This window comes from Marmota marmota, unplaced genomic scaffold, assembly GCF_001458135.2.
Source record: "Marmota marmota marmota unplaced genomic scaffold, marMar, whole genome shotgun sequence".
Lineage (NCBI taxonomy): Eukaryota > Metazoa > Chordata > Mammalia > Rodentia > Sciuridae > Marmota > Marmota marmota.
In genome coordinates, this window is record NW_025999862.1 from 582,272 (window position 1) to 606,374 (window position 24,103).

The following is a 24,103-nucleotide window of genomic DNA, read 5'->3' on the forward strand; positions in this document are numbered from 1 at the left end:
TAAGTATAGGGACCACTGCAGTCAGATTTTGCAGTGAGGGAGAGCTTAACTCCAAATACAGTAAGGAAAAATGAAAAATTATGGAAGAGGTAAGAGAAGAATCTTGCTGCAGAAAGGGCAGAGAGATCATATTCACTTAGGGGATAAAAGATGAGGAACCTGATTAGATATTGAGGATGGGTAATCCTGGCTAAATTAACTTTAGCAGGATTCTTGCTTAAATGCAGAAGTGAACACAGAAGCCTGGAATTTGGGGCCTAGTTGAAGAGAGATTTTGGAGGGACCTGAGTAGAGTTGGTCAAGAAGAGAATGTCAACATATTTATTCCGTTATTTTAGTGTTATAAATCCAGAGCGAATATTTTACTGCTAAAAAGGCTTTGCAGAGTATAAACACCTAGATACCTGAGAAAGTATTTAAGATACTTGGTTAAGTGCATTGGTAAGCTTGGAAGAAAGTAAAGGATATTCCCAAAGACAAACTGAACAAAGACACCTAGAGACCAAAATTAGATGGTTAACAGGAGACAGAAAAGCTGATGCCAGAGGCACGTACCTGCAAGAACCCAGATTACCAGCTCAGGGAGAGGATCTGCCACAATGTGAGCTGCTGCACCTGAACCGCCAGTATCACACCTAAATCTCCAGAAGAATTACACCTTCAGTGAAGGAAAAAGTGGGTTTAAAAACAATCTATCCTGGCTGGGGTGGTATGGGACGCTGCTTCTAGAAGTATAGGCCTACCCTCACATGAATCTGCGTTTTGAATTTTTACTACTCTGGAAAAGAACAGAGTGTTCAGCTAGGTGGTATTCCTTGCTGTGTCAGAAACAAATTCATATCCTGTCTAGAGAGAGACAATCCTCATTGGAGCACTTAAGCTATAAACACTTTTTAAAAATCACTAACTGGTAATAAATAAGACACTGTTGGTAGGACTAAAGCAATTGACAGATATCCCCAGGATTTTACATACTAAAATTTATCAGATACATAATATAAAATACTTACATAGTACTTAGAGAATGGGACAAAAGAAACTATAAGAAGGAATTTTTATACTTAAAAAATAAGGGAAGTTTCAAATTAAAAAATAATTGAGAATTAAATTGTAATGGCTAAGTTCAAAACAGAATAGAGACAGATGAAGTGAATTCATATGAATTCTGAACCAATAGATCTGAAGCAATTACATGAACGCATTTTCAGACAGGAAAATAAACAAAAGAAGCCAGGCATGGTGGTGTGTGTCTGTAGTCCCAGCTACTTGAAGCTGAGGCAGGAGGATCACTTGAGCCCAGAAATTCCAGAGCAGCCTGAGCAACATAGTAAGACACTATCTCAAAAAAACAAGAAAGATCTAGAGAGCTTAGAGGATAGAGGATAATAATATTAAAGCAGTTTATAAAAGTTTGTGCTGCTTGCCAAGTACTCTTGATTTAAGATTAATACATGTTAGTCTCTTTTTACTTCTTTTATATATTCGGCTTTAAAGTATAGCATTACCAATCTTAATTTAATCTTTATTATAATGACAGAATTCTAAGGAATGTGCCTCATGTATCCACAGCATTCTTGATCACCATTATGAAACAAGGGTTGATTTTTTTTTTTTAATATTTTTAGTTGTAGATGGACACAATACCTTTATTTTGTTTATTTAGTTTTATGTGGTGCTGGGGATCAAACCCAGGGCCTCGCACATGCTAGGCAAGCACTCTACCACTGAGCTACAACCCCAGCCTGGTAGATTCTTTTTCACAGAAAACAGTCTATATTTTATAAAAACCCTCTACTGGCTTAATCCCCAAATCTTGGGCCTTTTTTCTATCAAGACATGTAAAGCCTGTTTTCCTTCTATTTTCAGTTTTCAAAGATATGAAGGTTTTTGATGGTGTAGAAAACTATACAGTTAAATCCTTGAATTACAAAACTAAGTTGTATGTTTTTAACTTTTTATTTTTAATTATTAATTCATGGGAAGTAGTAAACATACATTCAGGGAGGTCCCATGCACCCCCTCATCCATCCTCCCCCAATGTTAATATCTTGCATAACTTTAGTATTGTCAAATATCCAAACCTGGAATTTGGCATTAACGCATCCACCAAGAGTATGCATATTATACCAATTATGTGCACTTGTTTCTGTGTGGCTCTATGCAGTTTTAGCACATGGTGTAGCTTTATGCAATTACTACCACAGTCAAGATGCATCACTGTAGCGTCACAGCAGTGTTCCCTTGTAGTACTGCTCTAAAGCTACATAGAAACTTTCTAGTGGGGTTGGGAGGGGGAGCAAGGGAGGATTAGACGAACTCTAGATAGGGCGAGGGGAAGGGAGGGGCCATGGGTGTAGGAAAGACGGTGGAATGAGATGGACATCATTACCCTAAGTACATGTATGAAGACATGAATGGTGTGAGTATACTTTGTATACAACCAGAGATATGAAAAATTGTGCTCTATATGTATAATATGAACTGTAATGCATTGTCATATATAACAAATTAGAATAAAAAATTTTAAAAAACTTTAAAAAAGAAACTTCCTCCTCCCATCCCTAACTGCTGGTGACCAATAATCTGTTCCATTTCAGTTAGTTCATAAATGTTATATTAATGGAACCATACAGTATGTATCCTTTTGAGATTGTGTTTGTTTACCAAGCATAAAATTTCCTCGAGGCACACATCAACAGTGAGTTTTTTATTGCTTGGTAGTATTCCATAGCATAGATGCACCTCAGTTTACCAATTCACAAATCAAAAAACATTCGGATTGTTTTCAATTTTGGGTTATTACAAACAACGGTATACAAATTTGTGTGAAAGATACATTTTTATAAATGCCAAGAGATTTTTATGTATTTTAATTTAGATTTAAGTAGATAGATATGAAGTCTTCAACCTCATTATTGTTGACTATCCAAAAGAAAGACAATCAGAATTGCAATAAGTATTTGAGGAGGTTATAAGCTGAAAATTAATCTCCGTGTAAATTTTTTATCCATAGAGAATATACTTCATGAATGTAGCTATGAGGTGGCTGTAATGTCTTTTAAATAATCTATAGTCATTTAATGCTGGCTACTATTGTTTAGGCTAACAAATCTGTTTTTATCCCGCTAATGATGGAAGTACCAGTCTCAACAGATATTTAAGCAGCTATTGTGTATGCTTATGGACATTATAAGGGAACAATTTGGCTTATCATTCAGCTTATTACTACTGATGTTTAGTTATTATTAGAGTATTTGCATTATTGAATTTTATATCATTGAATTCATTGTTGCATTCACAGAAAGATGAGCCAGATGCTTTCAAAGAGCTGGGGACAGGAAACAGAATTGCTACATGGCTGTTTTATGTAAGTTATGGCTAAATTTAAGTTGGGATTTGATCACATAATATTTAGATGTACTCAACTAAGATTGTTCAGCATTATTCCTATTTAACATCCTAGTTTACAGTTAACTTAGTTTGTAATATAGAAGTTCAGTGTAGAAATTTGAAAAACTTTAAATTTAGTTAATATTCAAATATTAATGATTAATAGAATTGTTTTGTGATGTATAATTAATATATGTAAAAGCCCATATATTCACATATTTTAGTAAACTTTTCTAAATTAGAATTTTTATTGAAGTATCATGTCAGAAGAATATACATATTAAGTATATATCTTGGTAATTTTGCACAAAGTGAACACATCTGGTAACTGGTACCCAGATCAAATAGGGCTTTTGGAGTACTGCAATGTGCTATCAGCAGTAAACAACTCTGACATTGTTAGTTTCAAAACACCGATCTTTTTAAAAACTTTATATAGACATAAATGTAAAATGAAATTGGTATGTGTGATGTTGAGGTTTAAACCCATTAAGTTTCAGTCATATTCTACTTTTCTATTGTTGCATAACAAATCACCCCAAAACTAAGTGGTTTAAAATAACAGTCCTTTTGGAGCTGGAGTTGTAGCTCAGTGGTAGAGCTGTTGCCTCACATGTGTGAGGCACTGGGTTCAATTCTCAGCAACGCATATAAATAAATGAACAAAATAAATGTCCAAAGTCTAAAAAAAATTTTTTTTTAAATAACAGTCCTTTTAATATTATCTCATGGTTATGAGGTTGACTTGGCTCAATTCATGGTTCCTGCTCCAGATTTCTCACACATTTGCAGTCAGATGTTTGGTATTAGGGTCATCTTGAAGCTGAGGTTGAAACTGGCTCTTTGTACAGCATACTTCACGTCTAGTCAATCCATGTGACCTGTGTTTCCTCACAGCATAGTGTCTGGATTGCAAGACCAAGCATCCCAAAAGAACAATGCAAAAGTACAAGGCATTTTTATAACCTACCCTCAATGTCCTTCAGTGTAATAAGTGTAATTTTTGCTCTTTATTATATTAATTAAAGCAATCATAAAGCTCTGCCCAGCTTCAAGATGAGGGAATATAAGTTCGACCACCTGAGATGAGTGTCAGTGTCATATAAAAAGAGAATGTATGGGCTGTGGGTGTAACTCACTAGTAGCATGGTTGTGAATTAGCATGCATGAGACCCAAGGCTCAATCTTGGATCTCATGCATGCTAATCCACAACATTAGCATGCGTGAGACCCAAAACAACAAAAAACATGTAGAATGAAGCATACTGTGATGAATACATCCATATTTGGAATACAATACATATTTGGAAAATATAATTTGCTACAAGGCTATGACCTTTAATTTTAAAGATGTATTTTATAACTAGACTTAGTTTTGCTTATTTCATTATTTCCATCTCTTACCCTTATTAGACTTTTATAGAATTATCTTTGCTATCTGTGGTATCTTGCTCCCTATCAATATCTGTCTTTGCTCAGTCTATTTTCTTCCTCTCTCCCTGCCTCCATTCCACCTTCTCACCCTCTTATCCTCCCCTCTCTCCTGTCTTCCGAATTGCATCTCCCTCACAACTCCATCTAGTTTCTGAAAGGAGGTAAGGTACATTACTAAGTTTCATATAAAATAAAGTGAAAGAAATATCACCGAGGAAAAACCAGAAGAGAAACTGGTACAGTGTATAATTTTATGCTGTGAAAGCTTACATACTTTCTAGAAGTAAGTTCTCCATAGAGGTTGTACCAAATCGTCCTACCTCTAAGTGTGATACATTTGTCAGACTTACTTGATCTGTATATCTTCCACTCACCAAATTGGCAGTTATTTAATTTTGTATTTCTCTTAGAAAGGTTTATTTAGGATCTTACATATTTTCAGAGGTTTTAGAGCCATTTGTGTTTCCTTAGTTTCTGGGTTTGTTTCTCATATGTCTTTGCTTTATGAATATTGATGTTATATTATTTGGTCTATTAGATTATGTTAGATTATTGTTTTTTCCTTCTTAATGTATACACTCTCCGTATTTTTCTAAAATAGTTGAATAGCATTTGATTAGTATTCATTTCTTATATTTAAATACTATTTCCAGGTGAGCCACATTGCATTTATATTTATTTTTCCTATCATGCATAACATTTAAATATCTCCAAGGTTGATTTTCTCATTGCTTAAGAGATAAGCTCTTCATTATTATACATTCATTCTTGTGAAATACCCTTCATTAATACTTTTTTCCTTGATTTAGTCTGTCTGATGTGAGATCATACTTTGTATTTTGGGGGTGGCAATATTACCCCCCAAAATCTTATCTTTGTATTTATAAGTCTTATTTTAGATAAGGTGATATTACACATAGACTTTTGTTATCACAAAGCAAAACCTAATGTGTTGTGTTGCTTTTAATTTTTTTTTAATATTTATTTTTTAGGTGTAGATGGACACAACACAATGCCTTTTATTTTTATGTGGTGCTGAGGATCGAACTTGGGTCCCGCCTGTGCTAGGCGAGCGCTCTACCGCTGAGCCACAATCCCAGCCCCTGTTGTGTTGCTTTAAAAAAAAAAAAAAAAAAAATTCATGATATGATCTATACTTACTTTACCTTATTTTGGTGCATGTGCTTGTTAATTTGAAATGTTTGTTTTTAATTCTATGTTTCCTTCATGACTAACTTAATATAACCCTTTCATTTTTAACATAATTGGTTACCTAGCATGAGAACGATAAAGCTGATTTCTTTGTTTAAATTTTATTTAAAGAAATATTTGTTGAGTACCTACAGTTCTTGAGTTACTATTCTAGAAGCTAAAGATCAGAAGTGCAAAACAAATGACATTCTTGTCTCCATGGAGATTACATGTTATTTATTTAACACAATACCTTGATTTCACTTATTTATTTTTATGTGGTGTTGAGGATCGAACCCAGGGTCTCACACATTTGAGGTGAGCGCTCAACCGATGAGCCACAACCCCAGCCCAAGAGATTACATGTTAATGCAATAAAATAGATGTTTATGCCTGTTACTTGATTTATTGGTTTCAAGTCATTTCGTTTTCCCTGTTGATATAAAAGAAGTGCCTATCTATATGTCCCTGGTGTTCTAAAGTTCAATATCACGTTTTCCTCATTGGCATGTTTTACTTTATAACACTTTTGATGATGCCCTCTTGTTTCTTGTAGATGAGTGATGTGTCTGCAGGAGGAGCCACTGTTTTTCCTGAAGTAGGAGCTAGTGTTTGGCCCAAAAAAGTAAGCTGGGTTTGTTGTGGGAGTTTTGTTTTTGTCTGTTTTTCCCCTGAGAAGGAGATGCACTTGTATTTCATGGTCTGATTGTTAAATTTTTTTAAAGGTAGTATCCTTTAAGGGATATATTATCTCTAGATTTATGGCACAAATTACTGTGAGATGAGTAACAACCAGGGATTGGTATTTAAAAGTTCTTATCCCTAACATTGGTTTTCAGACATTTTTTTCCTCTTCACATTGCTATGACTAGATTCATTATCTTTGTTTTAGCAAATACTCTCGTCAAGAAGCTTTGTGTTATTAACTTTTTTAAATAATCAAGGAAAGTTTCTGAAGTGATTTTATCACTTTCAGAATTAAATTAGGGGGAAGTATAATGCTTCCCCAGAGGATAACAAATATTTAACTATAGAAAGTGATAACGTAGGGCTGGGGTTGTCGTAGAGTGCTTGACTAGCACAGCGTGAGGCACTGGGTTCAATCCTCAGCACCACATGAAAATAAAGGGAAAAGAAATGTTTATTTAAAAACAAACCAAAAAAAAAAAAAAGAGCCCAGCTATGTTGAACACCTGTAATCCCAAAAATTTTTTTTAAAAAAAAGTTATAACCTGGCATTTGTAAAAATTTATTTTTAGCTATAGTTGAACACAATACCTTTATATTATTTATTTATTATGTGGTGCTGAGGATCGAACCCAGGCCCTCGCACATGCTAGGCAAACGCTCTACCACTGAGCCTCAACCTCAGCTAACCTGGCATTTTATTTGGGGATAATTTTGAATTGTTTCCCACAGGGAACTGCTGTTTTCTGGTATAATCTGTTCGCCAGTGGAGAAGGAGATTATAGTACACGGCATGCAGCCTGTCCAGTGCTAGTTGGAAACAAATGGGGTAAATATTTCTTGTATTCCATGAAAAGAACGTCTTATTTCAAAACTCGTAATCTACACCTTAAAACAAAAGCACTTCCTGCCATAGATTTGCTTCATATGACTAACATTGATTGTATGGGATTCAACCAAGGAAGTCCCTGATCTTTATATAAATTTTCATTTTTTCAGATCAGAATTTTGATGACAGATATTTTTAACTGCATTTCCACCTGTTCTTATAAGAAACATTGACTCAAAGGTGATAAAACATCTTCCCCTCGGAGGCTTAGAGTTTGATTTATGAATTCTTAGTATAGAATCTCAAGCAGTATCATGCAGTACACACTAATACAAAGGGAGTCATATCTTGTTTATAACCTAAGTTTGGGGAAGCCTTCTGCAGGCTCTTTTCCTCTAAATTGGCAATGGTGAATCGAGAGCCTGAATTAAAGCAGCAGCAGAAGGGTTAGGGAACAAATAAAAGAGTCAAGAGATAAGAAATCCAGAGCTGGGTGTGGTAGCGTGTACTTGCAATCTCAGCAACTTGGGAGGTTGAGGCAGGAGGATTGCAAGATCAAGGCCAGCCTGGACAACTTAGCAAAACCCCATCTTAAAAAGTAAAAAGGGCTGGGAATGTGGCTCAGTACGTAAGCACTCCTGAGTTGTCTCTGGTACCAAAATAAAAATAAGAAGAAGTGACAGTTTGATGAATAGCAGTCAGATTCAAGGGATAGTAAAAAAGCAGTTAAGAAATAAGGTATGTAGTTTATGATACTGGAGATGAAGGAGGAAAAAAAATTTTTTTTTAATATTTTTTTAGTTGTCATGGACCTTCATTTTATTTATATATGGTGCTGAGAATTGAACCCAGAGCCTCACACATGCTAGGCAAGCACTCTACCACTGAGCCACAACCCCACTCCGAAGGATAAAATTTTAAAAAATATATCCCAAAGAAATTAATTATCTAGGAACCAAGGAAAATTAATGAGCACATAATAATAGTAATTGATCAGAGTTGCTCTTCTATATGGGAGAGTTTACATTCATTTTTATTTTGGATGTCATATTTAGAGCAGGGCATTGTTTTACCTTTCAATCTGAATCCTATTTGTACTCATTTCATGCCTCATTTTGGAAGCTTTAGGAAACGCACATAGACTCAAATGTATACACACATACAAGTACATAACAAAATCATATATTTCCAGGCCCAGTGTTTAAAGTAATGTCTGCCTTTATCTGGTTTGGGTCTTGAACTCCTAGTCCTTGTTGAAACTTTGTTACAGACCAGCATTTAGAAGGGAAGAAAATTAATTTTTTTTTTTTCCTCCTCACAGTATCCAATAAATGGCTTCATGAACGTGGACAAGAATTTCGAAGACCATGTACCTTGTCAGAATTGGAATGACAAATAGGCTTCCCTTTCCATTCCTATTGTTGTACTCTAATTAGTGTCTGATACAGTTCCTAGTCCTAACCTTTGAGAGTTTACAATTGACTGACACTCCATGATTGATTCAGTCATGAACCTCATCCCGTGTTTCATCTGTGGACAATCACTTTGTGGGTTTTTTCCTTTTAAAATAGTAAATCACCACATTGCATAGAACTTTAAAGTTCAGTTGATACCACAGGAAATGAGGCAAAGTTAAAAATGAAGAATTTTATATTTTAAAGAATTTTTTTGGCAGGATAAAATATAATTGTGATTTTAATATTCCACTATATCTCCATTGTTGTGTAGTAGGCCAGAACAAATGCCTTACAGTGTCATACTAACCAAGTCTTCCTGTTTATTTTCTGAATCTGCTCAGACAATAGTAATAATCTAGGGCTCTGATCTGGGTTCTAGATGGTTGCCCCCTCCATACACTATTCAAAGCTGTTTTGGTTTTGGTAAGTTTTTAAAGAAAATGTATTTTGCTACTGCCCCTCTTTTCTCATAGCTCCTCTTTAGTGAATTAAATGAGTTAAAATACTTAAGTTTTTTTAACAGAAAGTCTTCCATAACACTAGGCATTTTTGTCTTTTTCATTTTTCTTAAATGACTGATTTTTTTTTCCCGGAAATTTTGTTGTTTCTTCGTGCCAGTACCTTGCATCTTATTCCTACTATAGCAGGGTGGTGATGTTGGCATTCTGATTAAATATTGTGCCTTATAAGACTGGAATTTTAAAAATGTACAGGTCCTTTCAATGAGGGAATTGATTTTTTAAAAAATACTTCTTAAAAAACCAAAATGTTTTTTAAAAATTCTGAAATGTGTTGTGACAACGACCTATTTATGATCTTAAATCTTTTTTTAAAATGTTTGTTTTCTGTGTATTTCTTATTTAAATCGAACGTCTAATATAGCAATAGTAGTTTGATTCTAATTTATGTTACCTAATACACAAGATTTAGGTTTATAAACTCTTGGTTTTCACTCACACTGATAACACATTATTATGGGCCAAAGACTCTGAAGTTTCAGATAAATTAATCGGTCAAATGTGTTTCCATTAGGCTAGGGATTTTAGCTCAGTGGTAGAGCTCGCCTAGTATGCACAAGGCTCCAGGTTTTATATCCCCAAAACAACAGGAAAAAAAAAGTTTGTTTTAGAGAGCTTTGCTTTGGTTAGTTTTGGGGTTATTACATTAATGGTACTTAAGGCTTTCTCCTATTCAGAAATAGGGTATGATAATAGAAAGCTGTGAACTTATGTTAATTAGCCCCGACTTTTTACTTGTGGTGAATCCTGATTCTTTATCCTTTTGCATTTTGAATATGTAAGGAAGGTTTCCATTTGATTCTGTGGGGAAGTAGCTATTATTTTTACCTATGTATAAATGAAGTACAAAGTTCCTTTCTCTCAGCTACCATCTGTTCCACCCCAAGTATTTTAGACAAAAATATTAAGTCTAGCATTTTCATTTGTTTTCACTTTTTTAGGCTGAGGATGTTGGGATGTACCTCAGTGTTAGAGCACATGCTTATTAGCATAAATGATATCCAGAGTTCAATCCCCAGAACATCAACAACAAAAATTTCTAATCAAGATTGAAGCAACAAATTCAAAAGTATAGAAATAAGATGGGTATTCAAAGCATAGAAAATAAAATGTATTGCCATTATGTGTTTTAGCAAGTAAGATAACTTTCACAAGGAAGTTGCATATTCCATGACCTTACAAATTATCTCATTATATTCACCCAGAATCCCACATGGGGATTGGTAAACTCCTTTCAGAGTTAGGTCTCAATAGAACCCACCATAGTTTCATAAGTATCAGTGATTGTTCCTTCCAATGAAAAAGGAGGAAAAAAAAAATAGGAAGCTTGGGGTCTAGCTGTCACAAGTTTTTTTTTTTTTTTTCTTTTTCCTTTTTCTTTTAATGCTGACCTTTCAAGTTAATGAGCTGAACTCTCATGGAAAATGTGGAAACTGGTTTCTTCACCAACCCTAGGCCTATCCTTCAAATTTAGAAGTTTCATTGTTAACTGATGTATCCACCAGAACATCCTAAACAGCAGGATATGTGAATATGATAGCTAGGTCATGACCTAGTAAAAAAAGACCAAGGCAACTGTAGGATTCTTTGGCTAAATGAGAAATACAGTGATGAAAGAAGCAATTAGCCATTTACTTCAGTAAAAATCTTACTGTGTGAAAGGGTTGTAAGCAGTAAAATATGTAATTTATTGACTAATTTTTATGTGTATATGAATGAAATCTTATTGCTGATAAAAATCTGAATATCTATACATAAGCATGTATAGATTTGTATGTAAGGTGCATGCCAGGTGACTACTTATACCCAGATAATTGAATAATGAATGTATGTGCCAGACATCATGGGCTAAATAGTTGAATGGGAAAGTTATACTGTAATAATACCAAAACATCTTCATGAGTAACTGTAATCATTCGATCAAGAATAGATAATTGTGAAATAAAGATTGCAAGGAGAAAGCAGAACAGAAAAATGACATTTTAATCTGATTAGTCAGCAACATAAGAGCAAATCTCTTTCTCTTGGTAGCACCTATTTTTACTGTGTTAAGTTAGGTATTTTAGAAGGAATAATATTGGGTAAGTTAGAGAGGAGTGAATTACCAACACTAGAATATTATCAATTACCAGATCAGAATAATGTTAATTTCATATTCTTCTAATGTCTTTGAATATTATCCTACCACTCTGATGGTGTTTTGCAAAATTTAACTACAGTAGACAAGTTCTTTGTTTACTTTAACTTTTGAGGGTTTTTAAGTTCATTTTCTATATAAACATCACCTTCAATTAAATCTAAATTTTGACACAGGAAGACTGATAAAATAGCCTGCTGTTGATGTTTTGTAACTTACTAAATGTACAAGCAGATATTAAGTAAAAGGAAACCGGTGGAGTGGAAACTCTGGTTTCCTCAGTAACCCTGAGCCTATCCTTTATTCTGCTTTTGGTGGCCTTCTTGAACTTCTTTTGCAGTACTATTTTATTGAAGTTAATTGTACAAAGCAAGATAATCACAGAGAAACTTGAAAACTTTCAAGGGAAAGTTTCCTAAATTATGTCATTCGATCCTTCTAATTTCCTAATAGACTTATTTTTAAAAATCTGTTTTAGGCTAAGCACCTTACAGAATTCAGAATAAAACATTTTAAATATAGAGTGACAGGCACTTTTACACTTCAGTGTTTTTCAGGAGAATTAACCTTTTCTTAGGAAAATCATTCACATAAACTCCACAAAAATCAGAATTATTACCTTATCTACTTCAAAGTCACAGTTTATCTCCATTGCAAAGTGGTTTTATATGGGTTTAGATATTATTTAAATCATATATAAGATAACTACATAATGGTTAACTTCTAACAGGTATTGATCTTATCCTTTGATGCCTTTATAATAATATTGCCATTGTCTAATCTTTATTTTTATGTGGTGCTGAGGATCAAACCTAGGTCCTCACACATGCGAGGCAAGCGCTCTACTGCTGAGCCACAACCCCAGCCCTCTAATCTTAAAAGATGAAATAATTTACATAATAATTGAACTTAGTTATGTTCTATTTTTACTTTTAAAAGGCAAAAATTACTTGAAGTTTGTGACTTCTGAAAACACCTTTTAGACTTTTACCATGAAACAGAAAAAAAAGTCCTAACTAAAAATAATCAGTGCTATCTTTCCCACATTCTCATTAAAATATTAAAATATTTCTTTAACTATGGGAAAAGTCTACGGAAAATTCAAGAAAAGCAATAATAAAAGTGCTCTGAGTGTGATTTGTAGATGAGCTACCCTGGGGTTTCTTATTTAACGTTAAGGACCTTACATCAAAATCATATTACATCAAGAACACATTTAATTCAGTTTTTTTTAATTGCAAGACTTTCTAGATGAAAGCAATGTGTTATTTACATTGTGGAAAAATTCCTTATTTCAGTGAAAACCATCACGTTTAAAGTAAAATTTTTAAATTCCCAGTGTCCTCCTTGAACTAGAGAGAACCGAGCAGAACTTATTTTCAGTATTCTGACTTGTCTGGGAGTTGCCTAAAGGACTAGTCTGTCTCACCTAACTCAGAGCTTGCAGGAAGCAAGGAGGCAGCTGGGGAAAACCTGCAGGACTCTAAGCCATCACCCTGGCTGATCTCAAGGCTCAGAACATTGCCCACTCCTAGCAGAGGTTGTCCTTGGCATGAATGCAGGTTCAACCAAAAACGAAAAGACAGATGAGGAAACAAACCTAACCTTCAAAGGGAGCAAGGGTGGTAGAGACCATCTGGGAAGACATAGACCTCAGAGGACTAGACAGGACTTTAATATACCTGTTTGCAGTATACCCAGAGAACTAAAGGGAAACATGGACGGACTACGGGGTGTAGGAAAATGCTACATGAACAAAATCAGATTAAGAATATGTAAAATGGAGCTAAACAAATTCTGACACTGAAATATATAATAACCGAATTGAAAAATTCACTAGAGCAATTCAACAGCACACCAGAACTCAGGTTAAGATTGTTTATAACATTAGGATGTTACATGTAATTCCCGTGAAAACCACAATTTATACAAAAGGAAAACCAGGGAACCAAAACATGTTACTATTAAAAAAAAAAGTCAACACAAAGGAAGCCAATAATGGGGGGAAAAAATGGGAGAAAAAGCTGTAAGACAAAACAGAGAAATCCTTCCCTAACAGTAATCTCTTTAAATTTAGTAGTGTAGATTATCCAATCAAAAAGACAGATTGGCATAAAGGATTAAAAAAAAAAAAGGATTCAACTATATGCTGTCTGTAAAATACTGTAGATTTAAAGACACAGGCTCAAAATGAAAGGATGGAAATATATATTCCCTACCAAAATCCCCAAGAGTTTTGCAGAAATACAAAAATCCCTCCTAAAATGAATAAGGAATCCCAAAGCACTTTAAATGGCCAACAATCTTGAATAGTTGTAGAAGTCTCATAATGCTTCAACATTTACTGCAAAGTTAGTCATCAAAATAGTGTGATACTGGAAGAAAGAGACAACTGGAATAGAAGAACAAGCAAAAAGATAAATCCTAATTTAAAAACCAAGGGGGGTGGGGCTGGGGATGTGGCTCAAGCGGTAGCGCACTCTCCTGGCATGCACAGGGTGCTGGGGTCATCCTCAGCACCACATAAAAATAAAATAAAGATGTTGTGTCCACCAAAAACTAAAAAATAAATATTAAAAAATTCTCTCTCTCTCTCTCAAAAAAAACCCAAAAAACCAAGGGGGAAAAATACTTGCAAATGGGCACATTTCTCCAAAGATAAAACACATGTGAAGGTATGCCATATCACTAGTCATTAAGCAAGTGTAAAATCAGAACTATAATACTTTACGATTACTATTTTTAAAAAATGTTAGCTAGGTGAGGAAATTGGAATTCTTGCATTTCTGGAAGGAATATAAAACAGTATAACTGCTGTGGAAAATATGAAAATCAAAACTTGATTTCCTAATCAAAAGTTAACATGATCCAGCAATTCCATTTCTGGGTAATACACACTCAGATGAAAGTACATATTATATAGTTGAGTACGAAGAAAAATCAGAGAACTACTATATACAAATCAGGTTTAAAAGATGTTATGGCAGTAGAAATAAAATGTTACTTATGTTCAAAAGAGATAATTCATAGCTTTGAGGGCCCAGTGGTGGTAAGAGATTCCATGTGGTGGTAGGTAGGTAGGGACATTGAGGGATGAAGTCCTCATGACTCAGAGGACATTCAGAATGTAGACAGGCTTTAGAAATTGAAGGGGAGATGGGGGAAAGTTGGGAAAAGTGGGAAATTAACACTGATAAACATACAGAATAGAAAGAAATGGAAAATACGAAGGAAAAAAAGAAAGGACCAGATCATGAAGTTGCTGGAATCCCAGGTGAAAAAGTTTGTCTTGATTTGGTAAAGGATGGGGAAGAATGAAAGTCTATTGAAAAGGGATGGGAGGGACAGAGGGCCCTTATGGCAACTCATAAACTTAATTTAGAGAAAAGGCAGTCACAGGAGAGCTAGTTGTAGAACTCTGCATTCTAAAAGTTAAAAACTACCCTGCTGAGGAACACTTGTGGGTATTGTAATTATGTGAAGGAGAGAAATACTACAGAGGTCACCCTTTCCCCAGGGGCCTCTATACACATAGTCAATCTTTTAAATAAACATTAAATAGCCTTTCCTCCCTTCTATCATCATTCATGGCCTACAAAGGGAATGCATGTTAGTCCTTTTACCCACATCAAGGGGAGTCCATGTTTTCAGTCTCTCCACATCAGCCCTGGGCTGCTTTGTGGTAGTTTCAGATTTAATGTGCAGCTCAGAGTCATTAAATACACATCCAGGTCCCAGCTTTGATTTGGATTCTCCAAAACTTGGATTTATGGTGAAACTAGAGATCACATATTTCTCTAGGACCTCCAGTAATTCCTTGAGGGTTACCTGTTACAGCACTTGCCTTAGACGTCAATCACAGCTCCCAGTGGCCCATTGCATATGAAGCTCCCAGGCCAGAAATTATTGGAATAAAGCCTGGCAATCAAGTGGGTTTGTTCAGAGCACCTACCTTGTTCCCAACCCCTTGCTAATGTTCCCAATCCCTTGCTAACTGTGATGCAAGGAGGGGTGTGACAAGGCTGAGAGAACATGTCTGCCTTAGTAGAGAAAACATGGATACACAGAAGGTCTAAATAAAACAAAAGTTAGCAATAAAACTAAAATGAGTGTCCTAGTTTGGGTTTCCCCAAAAGCAGTCCCTGGGGAGGAGGGTTTGGCTGCCAGTAGTATACTTGTGAGGTGGCCTGAGTAGAGGGAAAGAGGGGAAGAAGACAGGAAAAGGAGGAAGACAACAAAATGGTGTGTTACTTCTGTGGGCACCTGGGCCTTAATTCAGCAAGGGACTGTCAGTAACAATATAAAACAAATACATCCCAGAATTCTCTCTCTGCTCATGGCAAAGGTTTTTATACACCAGCTGCCAGCATGCATTTGGTAGGACTGCCCCAGGGTCATTTCTCCCTGAGGTACTTCCACCCATCTGTACCAAGACAGAGCAGAGGCGGCTCAGAGAAAGCCTTTAGGCAAAACTATTACTGTGCTGGTAGCTGGGACAATCCTGTTCTGCAGGACTGAACAGTATGAGCATAGCAGGAGTCACTGACAGCTGCTGCTCCCCCGGATGAGGCAAACCAAGGCTTACAGGAATTAGGCGACCTTCGACAGTAGGGCTGGACCAGCACCAACAAAGTAGGAGCAATAGTATCCAGTCCGGATTAAGGGAATGGCATTGGAATTAGGCAGTCCTAAATTTGAGTCTGGTTTAACCATTCACAATCTAACCTTGGACAAATTGTTCAGCCTGCTTTTATTACCTTCATATGTACAGTGGTAATAGTACCAGGGCAGGCATACAATAAATGCTCAATAGGTGATGGTCACTGTTAGAGTTAAGCTAAATTTTATACAAGAATAAGTTAAACTGAGCCATGAAGGTCAGATTTGACCAGGCAGAGGAAGGCTTTCCAGAAGAGAAATTTTGTGATTAAAGACTGTTGAGGCTAGAACTGCAGCTCACTGGTTGAAAGCTTGCCTGGACTGTGCAAGGCTCTAGGCTCCATCCCCAGCACAGGGGAGGGTGGAGTGGTGAGTAAATAGAGTATGCTGTGCTTCCTATTCCCTGACTGGCTTCCTTCTCTGCCATGTATGTAGGGCTTTCCGGGTAGGACCCATGTGAGGCTATCTTCTCCATCTACCTTAACCTCTGGATTCGTATGGTCACTTCATCCTGCCTCTCCGTTTGCCCATTTTCCATCTTCTAGCAGGCTTGCAAAGTCACAGTAAGGGTTACTGCATACAGCACAGACTAACATCCTGAATATAACAGGTACACAAGCACACACAAACACATGCATGCACACATACACACCTGGCCCTGGAAAACTGTGGGAATGGGAGGGAGCAGAGAGATTCGCATCTTATGCCCTAGAAACAGCTTTGACTCAGTCAGTCATACTAGGCTAACATATAACAAAACCATGTTGCTCAGATCGCCAGGGATTTAGTCTTAGAAGTGAACTTGCTTTATGAAGATACAATGATACTTGAGTTGAATCTTCCCCAAACCTTAAGTGGTCAGATTCTCTATTATAAACTTGGTTTAAAAAATAAGTATTTTAGAGTTGTGTTTGCAGCTGCTGAGGTGTTGCCATCACGAATGCCAATGCCACCTCTAGCTTACTGAGCTCAGCAGAAGAGAGGAGATCTCTTTATCAGGGCTCTGACAAAGCCAACTGTCCACAAGTCAACCAGTGGTTAAAACGCCCAGGGTGCAACTGACTGCAGATGGTGCTCACAAAGAGCGCCCTCTGCTGGAAAGACGAAGAAACCTCACCATTCCACGCCTGGTACTGAGGCGCTCCCTGACATCAGAGTTCCTCTGTACAGACTCACACTCTCCCCTTCCAGTGTATGGTGTAAGAAATTACTCAGACTTCAAAATAGATCTGCCCTTCCAAAGCACAGCTATCAGTGCTTTGCAGGAGGCAACTGAATCCTACCTGGTTGACTATTTTTGAAGACACCAACCTATGTGCTATCCATGCCAAATCTGTAACAATTAGGACAAAAAAAAAAAAGCATGCCACATACATGGAGAACATGCTTTAAAATCCACTATGATGGAAAACATTTCATTCTGGTGAAAAATATTCTTTCCCTCTTTTTCCTGTTTGGTAGTTCTGAATGTTAGGTCTCCCCTCCCACTCCACGAGGTCAAAAGTATGATTTCAAGCAGAAAAATAGGGAACAGAAATCAATTGGCAATTTTTCCAATTGATTTTTTTTATTTGTGCATAAATTTTAATATAAATTTGAGGATACAAAGCATTAATGCAAATGTTTTAGTAAACAAGTTTTAGCAATTTATAACAATTAGAAATAAAAAAAAATTCCATTGTCCATAAGTTTAACTGGTGATTTAACCCAGGGTCATTTTACCCCTGAGCCATTTCTTCAATCATTTTTGTTTTTTATTTTGAGACAGAGTCTTGCTAAGTTGCTTAAAGCGTCACTAAGCTGTTGAGGTTGGCCTTGAACTTATCCTCCTGCCTCAACCTCCCAAATCACTGGGATACAGGTGTGTACCCCCGAGACTGGCCTATACAATGGATTTTTTAAAAAAGTAAATAGGTTGTGAATATAGCTCACTTGCCTAGCATGCATAGGCCCTGGGTTCGATCCCCAGTACAGCAGGAAAAAAAAAAATCTTACTGATGGCAACTAACTGGAGTTTGTAGCATTTTTTATCATATAGTAGATCCCTTCATTCACTATGCTTTCTAATCAAGTTGTCCTACATGCAAATACATGGGTTTTTTAAACTTTATTTTTTAATGTGGTGCTGAGGATTGAACCCAGTGCCTCACACGTGCTAGGCAAGTGCTCTACCACTGAGCCCCAGCCCTAGCCCAAGTACCTGTTAGCTGTCTTCTTTACTATTTCTGTAAGTTTGTTACTCAAATACATTAAACAGTAAACTCTTTTGTCCTCAACATAAGGATAAGAAATACTTCATATATTTTACTTCCACTTTAGATGTCAGTTGAAGAGATGCTGTGCTACTTCTGGTAGAGAAAGCATGTTTTGGTCCCAGTCAGGGCCAGCTTCATGGATGCCCTCCTCTCAGGAAAAAAACAGAACTTTGTTTAATGTTCTGCTATCACTGTCTTCAAGTTCTCAAAATTCTTAACTCTGAACTTACATGTTGTAAGTGCAGCCTGACGGGACAACAGAGCCTGCATGTGTGCACTGCAGACAGGACCAGATCTGTGGGCAAGCAGGAAAGCCAGTGCCAAGCAACTGGCCCAGACATTGACATGCCTCAGGTCTAGCCAGGGCTTCACAGAAATACAAGGCAGCGGGGCTAATCCTCAATATTATCATCTCAGCAGCTATCCAGGAGGCCAGAAACAGTAGGATAAGATATTTGAAGTGCTAAAAGGAAAAAACCCCACAAACAGAGAATTCTATATCTGGCAAAACTGTCCTTCAAAAACAAGGAAAATTTTAGACATTTATGGAAAAATAAAAGCTGAGAAAATACATCACCACTCTATTTGCCCTGTAAGAAAATCTAAAAGAGAATCCTTCAGATTGCAATGAATGATACTGGACTGTAACTCAAAGCCATGTGGTGATAGAAGATCTCAGGTGAAGGTGAGTACATGGGCAAATATAAGATATATGAGATATTATAATTTTGGTTTGTAACTTCACTTTTTATTACCTTATAGACAAATGCCTAAAAGTCATAGATCTATTCTTTGGGTATAACGTGCATAAAGATGTAACTGGTGACATTGATAAAGGGAAAGCTGATCTGGAAAGTAGTGTTTCTGTACATGAATGAAGCTATATTACCATCATTTGAATTATATTGTTATAACTTTACTATGTTATATATAATTCCCCCAAAAAGCTATAAGGCATACATAAAACAAATAGCACAATAGCAAGAATAAATTAAATGGATTAAATACACCAATGAAAAAAGTAAAGATTGACAAAATGGGCTTTAAAAAAAAAATCCTAGTCTAGATTTTTTTTAAGTATAAACTTTTTTTTAAGTCTAAACAAAAAATAGATTGACTTCCTTAATAAAACTCCTAAAGCTCAAAAAATAAAACCAAGAATCAGTAAGAACGACAGCATCAAATTTAAAAACACAGCAAAGGAGCAATTAGAGTGAAGAGAGAACCTACAGAATGGAGAAAATCTTTGCCGGCTACTCTTCTGACAGACGATTAATAACCAGAATATATAAAGAACAACATAAAGAAAAACCCACAGGGCTGGGGATGTGGCTCAAGCAGTAGCGCGCTCGCCTGGCATGCGTGCGGCCCGGGTTCGATCCTCAGCACCACATACAAACAAAGATGTTGTGTCCGCCGAAAACTAAAAAATAAATATTAAAAAAATTCTCTCTCTCTCTCTAAAAAAAAGAAAAAGAAAAACCCACAACCCCCCCCAAAATAATAACCCACTTAATAAATGGGCACAAGATCTAAAGTGACATTTTTCAAAAAAAGAAATGAAAATGTGCCACAAATTTGAAAAAAAAAAAAAATTCAACACCCTAACAATAAGGGAGATGTAAATAAAAAAATACACAAATTTAATCTCACCCCAATTAGAATGGCAATCATCAAGAATACAAATATATGATAATTGCTGGTGAGGATGTGGGTAAAAGGTATACTTAACACATGGCTGGTGGGATTGTAATCACTTTGGAAAGCAGTATGAAGATTCTTCAAAAGACTAGGAGAGAAACCATCATGTGACCCAGCTATCCCACTCCTTGGTATTTATCCCAAAGAACTAAAAATCATCATAGGATAGCAATACAAGCATACCAGTGTTTATAGAGGACAATCCACAATAGCCAAGTTATGGAACCAGCCTAGGTGCCCAGCGATAGATGAACAGACAAGAAAATGTGGTATATACACAGTGGAGTTATACCCAGCCATAAAGAATAAAATTATGACATTTTCTGGTAAATGGATTGAACTGGAGAACATCTTTCTAAGTGAAATAAGCCAGACGCAGAATGTTAAGGGCTCAATGTTTTCTCTAATATGTAGAAACTAGAAAGACAAAAGGAATAAAAAGGGGGATCTTGCAAAAACAGAATGGAGGTCAGCAGAGCGAAAGTGGGGGACACAGGGGAGAGCGGAGGGGAGGAAAATGGGAAGAAGTAGGAAATGAAGTTGACCAAATTAAGCTCTGTGCATGTACGAAGATCACAATAATTCCAATTTTATGTATAACTATAATGCACAGTCGGGAGCTGCCACACAGGAACCGAGTGCCCCTTAGCCTTGAGTGATGAGAGTGTGGAGCTGTGGCAAGCCAGCCACGGCTGTGTGTGTATGACTATGAGCACCGAGCGCACCAAGTGGACTGAACCCACGCTGCCCCTCTGTTTGGGGGGCCTCGCTCTGGTCTTTTCATTTGCTCTGCCAGGATCCTCACACAGCTCCTGAGATGGGCGTGGCCTCTGTAGATGTCAGTCAACCAGCTGACAGCAGACATCAGGAAGCTAGACTCAACCCCCTGAAACCTGACCTCTTACCTCATTTGAATGGCTTCTCCCCATAGAAGGGTTCAGTACAGGCTCTCACTCTCTCTTTCCATGGACCCCCCCTAAGGTCAGAGGAGCCATCACAGGACCCAAAGAAAAAAGTATTTTTCTATCTCTGGGCGATTATTTCCTGCAATCCAGTTCACCTGGAGTGACCCCGAGTGTTTAGTCACAGAACACAACAATGCACCAATTAAAAATAAATAGAAGATTAAACCCAGTGCCTCGCAGGTGCTAGGCAAGCGCTCTACCACTGAGCCACAGCCACAGCCCAGAGGAGTGAAAGGGATAGCACTGGCAATTGTAATCGGGGAAAAAAAAAACAAAAAACTGTTCTATGTATTTATGAATATGTCAGAATGAACCCCACTATTATGTATAACTACAATGCACTAAAATTTTTTAAAAAATAAATATAGGCTGAAAATGAACAATATAAAAATACATTCCATGCAAATAAAAGAGTGGAGATGTCTATCCTAATGACAGTCAAAACAGGCTCCAGATAAGAAACTATTACCAGAGATAAAGAAGAACATCAAATATTAATAAAAGAGTCAATTCACTAAGAAGCCATAACAAGTATAGGCATATTATGTACCTCATATCAGAGCTCAGGAAAAAAAGTATCGATTAGGGGCTGGGGCAGTAGCTCAGTGGTACAGTGCTAGGCTCATATGTGTGAGGCACTGGGTTCAATCCTCAGCACCACATACAAATAAATAAATTAATTAATATAGTGTGTCTATCTACAACCAAATATATATATATTTTAAGTATCAACTGGCAGAATTGAAAGGAGAAAGAGTTCTACAATTGTGGAATTTAGTACCTCGATTGCAGTAATGGATAGAAGAACCAGACAGAAGATCACTAAGGAAACAGAGGACTTGAGCAACTCTATAAAACAATTAGGCCTACCAGACATGCACAGAACCCTCCACTCACTTGTGATCCTCCCGCCTCAGCCTCCCCAGCTGCTGGGATCATAGGTGTGCAGTCACTGCCGCCCCCTGACCAGCACAGGCAGCTGAACTAAGGTCGCTCGTGTGAATTTGCAGGGACACCAAATAAAACACAGTCACAATTTGCCTTTACACAAGCTTCAGGACGGTTCCCCCGGCTCTCAGCCTCAGCCTCCCCAAAAGGGAGAGCAAGAGAAAGTCAGGAGAGGCTGACGAGAGAAAAAGAACACATTCAGAAGTGAGCTTTATGGGGGGGACTCTTGTTCTTAGAAAGTTCTATCCAAAAAAGTGCAGAAGGGGCAGGACTCACGGGAACAGGTGGGTGTAACTCAACCCTAGGGGCACTTCCCACAAAGACTGCCTCCTTGCTATCTGAGCAGGGAGAAAAGACCTAATAACAAGTCCCGGCACTACCAGGCCAGACTACAGTGATCTTTCAGATCGCCATGGTGCATCAGGACTGGAAGGCGTGGTCACTCAATGTGGCTCCCACACACCACCACACCCTGGCTCACTTCATTTGGAGTGGAAAAGGTATTTAGTATGACTCCAGCCTTTTAAAATTTAAGTCTTGTTTTGTGGCCCAAAATCACTATAGAAACTAGAAAATACCTTGAGAGGAATAAAAACAAAAACAATACACCAAACTTATGGGAACAACAGCAGCAGAGCTAAGAGGAGTGTTTATAGCTGCACACACGTGCTCAAAAACCTGGAGACCTCTAATAAATAACCTAACTTTATACCTTAAAGAACTAGAAAAAAATTGAACTCAGAACTAGCAGGAAGAAGGAAATAGTAAAATTAGGACAGAGATTAATAGAGAATAGAAAAAATAGAGAAAAAACAAAACCAAAGTTGATTCTATAGAAATAAAATTGTCAAACCTTTGGTTAGAATGACTAAAAAAAGAAGACAAATTACTAAAATTCCAAATTTTAATAAAAAGGGTTATAGGAAACACCAACAACTGTATACAAATTTGATAACCTAGATGAAAGGTACAACTCCCCTAACACACGAGATCTACCAAGACTGAATAAAGAAGAAACAAATTCTGAATCTATCATTACTATGGGACTGAATCTAAAACTTTACAACAAAGAACATCCCTGGATCAGATGGCCTCACTGATAATTTTTACAAAAAATTTAAAGAGTTAACACCAATCCTTCTCAAATTCATCTCAAAAATCAAGAGGAGGGAATACTTCCTAACTTATACTAAGGGTACAGCATTACTCTAATCCCAAAGCCAAAGATATGAGAACTACCAACCCATATCCCTTATGAACATTGATGAAAATATCCCTAATAAAATACTAGCAAATCAAACTCTACCACAAATTTAAAAGGTTTATATCCCATGACCCAGGGAGATTTATTCCTGGAATACACCAATGTACTATACCATAGTCATAGAAAAAGGGAAAATAAACATGATCATTTCAATTAATACAGAAACTGCATGTGACAGATAAACACCGTTTCATGTAGCAAAAACATCTTTGATAAAGAACAAGTTGAAGGACTCGTGATTTCAAAACATACCACAAAGCTAAAGCAATCAAAACAGTATGGTGTTGGCTTAGGGATAAACAGAGAAATGGAATGGAATAAAGGGTCCACATATATACGGTCAAATGATTTTGACAAGGCTGCCAAGACCATTCAATGGTGAAAGAACAGTCTTGACAACAAATGGGAAAACTGGATATCCCTATGCAAAAAAATGAACAAGATCCCTTATATACCATACAGAAAAATTAACTCAAAATGGATCCACCCCCACACCAATTAGAATTTCTAGAAATGAAACTGGACATATTTTAACAATTTCCTAAATGTGAAACAAGACTGAGAACTATGCACAGATCTAGCCCCACTGATCAAGAGAACAGCATACTTGACTCATGAACGAGTTCTAAAAAAAATTTGACCAACTTTTAGCACCAGGATAACCGTCT

General features: G+C 36.7%; 1 protein-coding gene across 2 annotated transcripts in view; it reads left to right on the forward strand.

Annotated features, from left to right (window-relative positions):
- Positions 1-9,827, forward strand: part of P4ha1 (prolyl 4-hydroxylase subunit alpha 1) — a 66,021-nt gene extending 56,194 nt beyond the window's left edge. For both annotated transcript variants that reach the window (XM_048809170.1, XM_015500503.2), the window contains exons 12-15: positions 3,302-3,367; positions 6,572-6,640; positions 7,435-7,531; positions 8,853-9,827. In XM_048809170.1, the coding sequence (XP_048665127.1) occupies positions 3,302-3,367; positions 6,572-6,640; positions 7,435-7,531; positions 8,853-8,923 (303 nt within the window). In that variant the 3' untranslated portion in view covers positions 8,924-9,827. The remainder of the gene's footprint in view (positions 1-3,301; positions 3,368-6,571; positions 6,641-7,434; positions 7,532-8,852) is intronic.
- The last annotated feature ends 14,276 nt before the right edge of the window (positions 9,828-24,103 follow it).